General features: G+C 33.9%; 1 protein-coding gene across 1 annotated transcript in view; it reads right to left on the bottom strand.

The window, feature by feature from the left end:
• Positions 1-558: 558 nt before the first annotated feature.
• Positions 559-10,645, bottom strand: part of LOC106470002 — an 11,415-nt gene continuing 1,328 nt past the window's right edge. Inside the window, exons 2-6 of the mRNA XM_013930521.1 lie at positions 7,132-7,219; positions 6,055-6,213; positions 3,438-3,617; positions 1,921-2,213; positions 559-769 (exon numbers count right to left, since the gene is read on the bottom strand). Of these exons, the coding sequence (XP_013785975.1) occupies positions 559-769; positions 1,921-2,213; positions 3,438-3,617; positions 6,055-6,213; positions 7,132-7,219 (931 nt within the window). The remainder of the gene's footprint in view (positions 770-1,920; positions 2,214-3,437; positions 3,618-6,054; positions 6,214-7,131; positions 7,220-10,645) is intronic.

Raw genomic sequence — 10,645 nt, 5'->3', positions numbered from 1 at the left:
GCGTAAGGTTTCAATAAAGACCACAAGTCCAAATGCTTACAAAATTTCAATACTTTCAACTGTTTCTGCTAAATTCAAGTTTAAAATAAGCTTGCAACTATATTGTTCATTTCAACCATAAAAAAAAAATATGGCATTTTCTAAACAGCCACGATGGGCAGACCATGAACATCATCCATTCATTATTTCATTATTCAAAACGACTAACAGTTTAATCAAAGAAAAACACTTTCTATTGTTCTATGGGTTCCACATTTTTGGTTGAAAACTCGTGTTATATGTTTTTAAAACAAATCAAAGATGTGAACTTACGTTAATAATATTTTTATTTAATTGTGAAAAATTAACCTAAGTATCATTACAACAAAGCTTGTAGAAGATACAATAGGGATAAGTTATAATAAACAGATATTATGGGTGATTTCTACAATCATAAAAAGAAAATGATAATATTTTTGCGTATTGTAAAACGTTCTAATTGGTTTTTCTAGTTATAATATCTGACACAACAACCAACAGTAGGAACAAGTGATAAATTTACAGCTGGTCAAGTTTCCTTCATTTTCTGTGTCGTAAATGGTGGATCAGTTCAACCACAAAAATAGTTCCGCTTATCAAAAATCCACAACCCAACAATATGAATATTCCTCGAAGATCTTCAACAGAAAGAGGCTTTAGGTCAGGTTCTGTTCCAAGACATTTGGCGTAGTCTTTCACGTTGCCTTCAATACTGTCTGCAACAATACCGCTCTCTACAATATGTAGCACACTAAAAATAAGGAAAAGAAGATCCAACTAGTGAAATGTGTCACAGAAAAGGAATACAGAGAACCTAGCAGCTGAGGAACGTTGTGACATGAGTTATTATTAAGCAGCTGTCGTTCTAGATAATACAAGTAATCGATCAATATAAGCTTTGCATGTTGTTTTGTTGAAAAGGAACGAAAACATAAATTTATCTTCACACAAAAACTTACTACACTAGCAAAACTAATACAAATTATTAGAGCGTTTATGGGTCATCGCAACTTTTAGTTTGAATAAATGTTATCTTTTTTTTTTTTCATTTGACTCATGAATATTTAAAGAACATCGTTGATGACTATCTTCAAAGCAATAATCTAACATATTCAGGTTTTTGCCACACCCACCCCTGAACTTTCTGGTACAGTTAAGGGTCTTACATGAGGTGTAATACTTAATTTTAATTCCCGGAGAAAATGACCCACAATATTATAGAAATATTTGAAAGGAATAGCTCTAAAGAAGACGATGTATTGAAGATGCTCTACTGATTTAATAAAAAAGCTTTGTTAATATAAGCATATTAACATGGATTTCATGGTGTCAAGAAAATTTCCATGTTTATGTTTAGCACTATAAATATTTATATTATTAGGGATATTGGTAATGATATTATGGATTGATATTTATCAGGTTTTTAGAACTGTTTTATGGAATAAAATATTTCCATTCATGTAAATATGTAAAGGTATTTTTCTTCATGATATAAATTGACTTATTTGGTAGATAATTTAGGCAGAGTATTCATAACGAGTTGACTGTGAAATGTACGACAACAGCCTGTTAGAGAAACACTCGTAGAAAGTATATTGAAACGACATTCGAAACGTCGTCTTCTACATTTGAGCTACATAAGTAGATTATATACTCACCAATATTCGATGAGGAGGAACCCGCTTTGAGACTAATAAGGATGATGACAAAACCTTGTCGAAACGTTGTACATTTGCTATTATGTTAAACGTATATTAAAATCTTTCTTCATTACCCATCCAAGCATTATTACCCACCAATATTTTCTACAAGTGTTTCTCTAATAGGCAACTGTCGTTCAATTCACAGTCGACACATAAATCTACCTTCTTGACTGTTAATATGGGTCACTCTTCAACTTACCGTTTGTTAACTTCCTGGTAAAATGAGGCTGACAAACCTTTTCGTAAAACCATTACGAACGTATTTGTCGAAAATCTTTCTTTCGCGATGTAAAAACCGCAGGCACGGTTACTGTTAAACCTTTTGGCCAAAGCAGCTTTGAGTGTCAGCATGTCATTGACTAGAGCAATCTTTCCTTGCTTTATCAAGTCAAGAATAGAATCCGCTGTTAAGTTCTTAGGTGGAATAAAAGACAAGCTTGTTTGTTCCAACATTTTCATGTAGAGTCTTCTATAGAGTGTACCGTTATCAGTCTGCAAAAAAAAAAAAAAATCATCTAATGCTTAGATTCAAGCCGATCTTTGCTTTATCGTGAAGATCATTCCAGCAGTGTATGTATTAAAAGGTTTGATGAGTGACTGAAATGACACTTTACTGAATATAAATAAACTACACCAAATATTATTTTACCATTAAGAATCTAATAGAATTAACTGGATTAAATGTCATCATATCAATAAAAACATTGAAAAATTTAAGCGAGTGAAATCTCATTTTATCAAGAAACCTAGAAAGAAACGAAACTGAGTTAAATATCATCATTCTAGAAAGATCTTAATCTAACAGGAAACCTAGGAGAAGCAAACTGAGTTGAATATCATCATTCTAGAAATAACTTAGCAGAATTTAAGTGATGCAATTTTCATCTTTCCTAGTAGGAATAAATTGCCCATGATGTCTTTATATTACCGAGAACCTAGTAGTACTGCTTTAAGTTTTGTCATATAAACATCAGGAACGTTGAAATAGGTTACATACATTCATACCAGCAAGAACTTAACGATATTTAAATGTATTTTTAGTTCATTCGTTTACAATAACTGTTTATTATCTTCGTATATACGCTCATTATGAACAAATACTCCCGTTACAATACCGGCGGTGGTCAGAGCACAGATGGCTCATTGTGTAGCTTTGTGCTAAATAACAAATTTCTACAAATTAAAAGTAGCTTTTGTCGCTTTTGCTTAACAAATTAATATAAATATAAAACTCCCAGAGAAAAATTAGCGACCATATATTGTATATCATGTCGTTATTTATACTGTGCCGCAAAAGGCTGTTTACTTGTTTGTTGAATATTGCGTAAAACTACACAATGGCTATCTGTGTGAGATGGCCGCACAAACTTCTTTTACTAAATTTCATATGATAATAACAGCTAGGACCTCTTGGCTAATGACGAATACTATTGAAACGCGTTTTCTTGTTAGAGGTTACAAGGATTATTATACTGATTCTTATTGAATTCCACAACGAAATATTGGTAACTGGTTCCGAGGTAAGCACAGATATCGTAAAAAGTTGAATGTTTCCAGAAGAGATTGTAAACGATCTTATGGTTTAAAGTTTACAAAACTTTAAATTTATGTTTTTCAAGTTGTTTGCGTAAAAAAAAAATCTTAATTTTACAAAAGAAACAGTTTAAAGCTAATTTTATCCGTGTTGATAAAATAAAATATATAAAGTATACTTACCTTGAAGACTGAGTGTTCATGTGAACCTTTTTCCACAACAGGTAAAATGTTAAGCCTATCTAACTCATTCAAGTCATCTATTTGAGCATCATTATTTAAAACTAGCGTAGCCAGCAACTGTCCACTGAAGCTTTGCATTAGTACAATCAAAGTCATCCACCAAAAGGCCCGAATCACCCTCTGGTGGTGAAAGTTTCGATTTTCAGATGAACCTAGAAAAGAGCCTTTACTGTTTTATTATGTCGTTCACCTTATATCCGTCATGACGTAATATATTTAGACATTTTTCATAATAACTTAACCAACGCTTGTATATGTGTGTGTAGGGAGGTGGGTGGATGGGTGGGTAAATCTAAAGAAAATGTTTCTTTAAAGTTCACCCATACCCAATGAATAAAAACAGACGTCTCTGTAGTAAAAAACAACAATGAAGATTAGCTAAAGCTCTCAAAGACTGTTCTGTTCATCTCTGATTTGGTAAACAAATCACTAAAGATTTTATCACATCTGATGATTTTAGCAAAGAATGAGAGATTCCATATCAAATTGATAAATTTAATTTTTTATAGATTTTTAATAACAATTAACTTAATGATATTATTTTTAGTACATTTCAAGTCTCAAAATAATGTAAAAAAATCGTTACCTTGATAAAACATGTTTCCGTAAAATACCCAGAAGTGATCCAAAAATCTTGAATTATGTCTGTCCCTTATAAAATGTTCAGAAACCCAGGAAATTAGGCTAACCAATAGCAACGAGACCATTAACCCTATCCAAACCTGTAATAAAAGACACACGCAATAACTCATATATTTTTGTATCACATACTAAATCTTGTTTAAACAATTAAAGTGTTAGCAATCTTACGAAAGTTAACTCGAAAACAGGAATCAGGTTCAAATATAGTTAACTAAAGTTTAATCATTCTAATCATCAAAAACCGTTTTGCTGGATTGCCCATTATTAAAACGTTTTGTTCAAAGCTATTATAGAAATTGCTTTACCACAAGCTAAAATATGACTTTTTATAGCTTGGTACCTGTTTAACGTTTTATTTCGTACTCCCGGCTGAAGGAAATTAATTGTCTGTTTTATTAAGAAGAATGCAAATAAGCAATAAAGTATACTTTCAGAAAAGGCAATTAAAACATTTTTAATATCCATGTTAATTACCTGTGCTAGTTATTCAGCTTAGAAATAAAAAACAAATTTCTTAGCCCCCCCCCCCCCAAGCAACTCAGTGATAAGTCTGAGGGTTTCTGACGTTAAACATCGGGTTTTAATACCAGTGTTGGGCAAGCAACAGATAGATCATGTGTTGCTTTTGTGCTTCTCAGCAAACATACAAATATATTTCTCATCTCTTCATTCTGTTTCGACGTAGGAATGATTAAAACGATACATTCTAACACGTACCTCAGGAACTAAGGAGTGTCTTTACGCTAAAATTTGTTGAATATTAAAAGTAAACTCAATCCGGAAACTCCTAAAGAGGATGATTTTGGGCATATCTTTTTGAGACTACTTCGAGTCAAGTTTTCGTTTGTTAATTGATCATTTTTTGAAGTGAAATACAGCATCCTCAAGTCTCCATACCAGCTAGTACTAAGGTCTACCCGCTGGGAGTAAATTCAGTATATATCAATAAAGCCACATTCTCAGCATCATTAAGTAAGCAATTGCCAAACTTTTATGCTTCTGCTATCACTTTTTTATGTTTAGCTTTCAACTGAAATACGAACGATTTCACCTGCGATTCAGTAGGGAAGGCCGAAGCATCACGATAGTCAGCAGTATGATGAGCAGACAGGAACACTTTGAAAGCAGCAACAGGCATAATATTGTACTCGGCTTGCTGCACAATATCTACCAAGGTGGTTTTAAACGGTTCCTGAATACCTCTGCCTGTCATTTGGAGACTCCCATGCTTCTTGTGCTTGGCTATTAAGCTCGTGATACGTTGACGGATTTCAGTCACCTTAACCCTTGAAATCACTTTTTGCAGCCACAACGTGCGGGAATAAATAAGTGCGAGAAATGCCTTAGTTTTAGCCAATAAACGTATACAAAAAAAATTTCAGGTCAAATTAAGAAAATCCGGATGGGGTATATTTTTTTTAACAAAAATTCCCCCATTGGCTCGTGAAGAGCCTGTTAAACTCAGCTATGCATCTTGTATGCAGCACGCCTTGCTGACCTGATGATCTCTAGTATTGAGCGAAATGTTTCGTCGGCAACGGCATGCAGCAAAGAAAGTGTGAAATCAACATCTTCTTATGTTCTTCTTACTGGAAACCCTTAAAGAGTCGGTGAAAAAGTATTTGATAAAAAATTTGATCACAGTTATTCTTAAGTAAATTTACACAAAAAAGAACAAACTTAACAACCTCACTCTCTTCGTGTTTTGTTTTCTAAATTATTGGTCGTTAAATGATGTTTATAACAACTTTTTTTATAGCCGATTGATATTTGTATGAAATTATTTTTAGAACTGAATCATGGTAAAATGAAAAGGGAAGAGCTGTAATGCTAATTAAATAAATTTAAAAGGTTAATCCCGAAATTTGAGACTTTACCTTATCGCAGCATCGCCTACACTTACGCAGTCACCTACCTCCCAGTTCAAAGCGTAAATGTATGAGTATGCATCTGGTTTTGGTTTCTGATAGTTCACCAAAATAGCAGTATGACTCATGATCACTGGTGTTGTAACTTCCACCGCTTTGTATCGGTCATAATTTAGTGCGAAAGGGCCCAAAGCAACGTCAGCCTCCTATAAAATACAAAGCTTACAATACAAATCATGTGAAAGATGCTTGCTCAGTATACGTTAATGAGACACGTAATGTATAAATTCTCCAACGCCACTGTCTTCAATCGAAACGGCCTGACTCTTAAAGCACCTTAACCCTATATCTAAATAGTTCACTAAATCAACTTGACTATGTATGATAACAAAGTATCTAAACAAATTTAATTCTGTTTGACAGGTTTCACTCTAAATTTACACAATTATTTATAAAAAATTGTCACCTAAATGGTCTGGACCATTTATTGTGAGAGAACAGAGCAAAAAGGATTCTGAATACACTCTTATCTACACATGATGAAGTCAAACGAAACTAGGTATTTTTAATTAAAGTTCAACAAGTGACCTAAGATATATGAAATGATTTTATCTTAAACCATAGAATTAGCTGAGATGAGAAGAAAAAGTTGAATAAATGACCTAAAATATATGAAATGATTTTATCTTAAACCATAGAATTAGCTGAGATGAGAAGAAAAAGTAGCGTTTTTGAGCTTCATGAGATTTAGTGAAACTATAACTATCCATATAAACCTTGAAGGAATTCTAATCTAATAAACTATCAATCGATATGCTGATCTAGATTCAAAATATTTATTTATACGAGGTTTGAAAAAAATAATATATAAGGACCCAGTTGTCATGAAATGTCTTATATGGAACTAACAAGGAAATTTCTCGTGTAAATAGTGGCCAGGTTCTTCACAAACTTCTTAATGGAAACTCAGCATTTGTTTAAACCGATTTCTTAACAACTGAAATAATAGAAAGGTAGGTTTTATGATCGCAAGTAGAAAGATGAGTATTCATACAGTTCTCTGAAGTCTATACACTATGCTTATTTATTTTTCCGATTACAGGAAGTAAACATTTTTCTTTTACGTTTCGAATCAGCATTCCCATCATTCCTGTCCATTTTCCATTTGCTAAAATCCCCCATTCGTGGTCAGGAGACGTTTTCAGCTTGTACCTAAAGAGACAGAGACAAGATAAACTGACTACGTAGATCTTTTTGTAAGCCACTCTTTAATTATGTTTAGGGATGCACGGGTACCCGCCCAGATATTCGGCCCCGGCCGGGTATTTGGCTGACCGGTAATGTCGAAGATAGGCATCTAAGCCCTAATCTTTGTGAGAACTAACGCGGTACTGAAAGTTACAGTCAATAATTGGTTTAGTTAAAAAAAAAAAAAAAAACGTGTTCCGAGCAACAATATGGGTTAATAACAGGCATGGCTTAAGAAATGTATTACTGGGGAAGGTGGTTTTTTATGACCAATAGGTGTTAGGATTTGAGAAGTTGGGTCTAGGCATTCAAAGTTGAAAGTAAAATTTGAATGTTCTGTTGGTGATTATTCGGTTAAATTTAATAAACGTCAATTTTGTTTTTGTTTCTAATTTTTTGTATGTTTTTTTTTGGGGGGGGGTGGAGAACTCGGTCCCGGTTGACACCCGGTCCCGACTGAAGCTTAGTGACCGGGTAACCAGACCCTGTATTCGGCCAAATTTTACTACCCGTACATCCCTAATTATATTCAATGTGACATTCGTAGGTAAAGTAACTAACTGATAACGTGCCTAATATGGGTCATTCACATTTTATGTGATTATTATTCTTTTAAATGTTCTCTATTTCCTCTTATGATTCATGTATCTAAATTAACACAGACACACACATATATATTATATCTATATATAATAACATACATTTAAATTCTAATGTTGTATTCCCTATTCTATGCTGTATATTTTTGATTTATATATAAATATTATTCAAATTTTACAAAAATACTCTATCTCTCTATCCATCTATCATCGTGGATTTTCGTTCGTTAGGTATATTAAACTGTTTAGGAGTAGGCTTAAGAAAGTTCCTCTGAATATCTTTGATTCTGACAAAAGTGAAAAAGATTGTTGCTTTGGTCACTTCATCCATGATCGTAAATACTTGAAAATTTATGTACATATATAAAAAGACAGAATACGTACGTAAAGTTCATAGACGTGGCTAGAAACTTTAAAACAATAGCCATTGGTCCATCGATAGTGACGTCATGTTTAGAAGTCTCGTTGACGTATATCCAAGGCTCCCACTAAAAATAAAATCCATTTTTTATTGTGCTTAAGAGTCTATGCCAATCTTACAATACATGTCATTATCGAATTATATAATTTAATTGATTAAAACATTGAACCAAATTTACATCATTTATCAATACTTTGAAAACTATTTGGCAACAAATGACAAATATAATAATTTACATATATAAACTCTAATAATACATGTACATTAAAAAAGTTATATTTCCTTTTATCTTTGTGTGTACAAAAATGGTAACATTTTCTCTCTCTCTCTCTCTAAACCAATAACGTTGAATTATTCTATTCAATCCAACAAGTCGTTCATTTCTAGAAATAAAAAATATTTTTTCTAGAATAACGTTCCTAATTATGTAAAGTAAGTTAGGGAATTCGTCTAAGTTAGTTGGCTTATTCTATCCTCCATAACTCGAACACTGGTCATAATACAGCTATCAATATTTGATAGATGAGGTAATGAGATGATGGGAAAGGCGATTCCAATGTTAAAACAATTCTATATTGGTAACAGTATAAAAACTACATCGAACACGTCAGGATTTATTCTTCCATTGGGAACTACTCCTGTTACTTTATATCTGAACATTGAAACTGTTCTGGTAGCATTACTACAGCCATAGTAATAACGCTGTTATAACATTAGGACAACATCAACGTGAAAGAGAAGAACTGAGAGGACCAAAACAGTGAGGTTTATGGAAAGCTTATAAGCTTACTCGAATTAAAAGATTTGTTTGTTTATGCAACTTCGAACATGTTTTCGATCATACACTTCAGAGAAAATGAGATATGAATAAAACAGTCTTCGTGCAAAATAGGCCTCTACCCCATTAACGGACATTTTCTAAACAAACGACCAGCATAGTCTCCAAATCTCACCCACTAACGGACATCTTCTAAACAAACGACCAGCATAGTCTCCAGATATCACCCATTAACGGACATATTCTAAACAAACGACTAGCATAATCTCCAAATCTCACCCATTAACCGACATATTATAAACAAACGACCAACGTAGTCTCCAGATCTCACCCTTAACGAATATTTTCTAAACAAACGACTAGCAAAATCTCCAAATCTCACCCCTTAACGGACATTTTCTAAACAAACGACTAGCAAAATCTCCAAATCTCACCCCTTAACGGACATTTTCTAAACAAACGACCAGCATAGTTTCCAAATCTCACCCATTAACGGACATATTCTAAACAAACGACCGGTATAATCTCCAGATCTCACCGTTGTTGATTTTTGGTTATAGAGATACCTCACTTAGGCCCCTGCCTATATGAAGAGAGCAAATTCGGTCTTATTCACAGTTCCTGAAATATCAATGAAGACAAGCGGGTGGTGTATGACGAAACAGAAGAAAAATTCGTTACTTGTTCACAAGGCTTAGTAACTTACTTCTCAAGTAATTACGAATAAAGATTTTTGAGAAAGGAGTTTCACTATTGAATGGTAAAATGAGTTTTCCCCCTCCTCCCTGCAAGGTCAAACATCAAATGGATATATCTCAGGGGTGCTAAGTGAGTATGGCAAACTTTAACGAGTAATACTGTCGTGTAAACATTGACATGACGAAGCCACTCCCCAATTTCCTCTGGAGGATGCCACTGGCGAAGTATGTGAAACTTATCCAGGCATGATCCGTTTGTATGCAAGATCTAAAGGCACAAGCCATCTGGCCACAATCTCCACCGTTTCCATCTGAAGACGTTGTGATCAAACAGGTCACAAACCTGCGGACTGTCAAAAAGGTTGCAAAATGAGGGGGAAACCATGTTTTTTTGCCCAGTGTTCAGTGAATACTTTTGCTTTGATCACTCTACTGCACCTATGATAGCATCATGGGTGGAGATTTTAACTATATATTGGATCCATTACTAGGTGAAACTAAAAGCAGCCTAAGCTGAGACAAAGCGGTAAGCTTACTTGAACGTGTAATATATTACTTTAAATTATGGGATATATGGCGATACTTCCAGGTATTCGATCTTGTAATAACATATTGGAGTAGTCGTGTGGTAGAACTCATATTAAACAGGTTCTATGTCATGTACGGATATTCTATTTTTGGTGAAGAAAACCTCGCCCTTTCAGCCGTGAGGGCGTTATATAGTGACGGTCAATCCGATTATTCGTTGGTAAAAAGAGTAGCCCAAAAGTTGACGGTGGGTGATGTTGACTATCTGCCTTCTCTCTAGTCTTACACTGTTAAATTAGGGACGACAAGCGCAGATAGCCCTCGTGTAGCTTTGCGCGAAATTCAAAAACAAAACAAACAAACTTT

The sequence above is a fragment of the Limulus polyphemus genome, unplaced genomic scaffold, assembly GCF_000517525.1.
Source record: "Limulus polyphemus unplaced genomic scaffold, Limulus_polyphemus-2.1.2 Scaffold3766, whole genome shotgun sequence".
NCBI classification, from domain to species: domain Eukaryota; kingdom Metazoa; phylum Arthropoda; class Merostomata; order Xiphosura; family Limulidae; genus Limulus; species Limulus polyphemus.
This window is presented reverse-complemented; position numbering and strand designations above follow the sequence as displayed.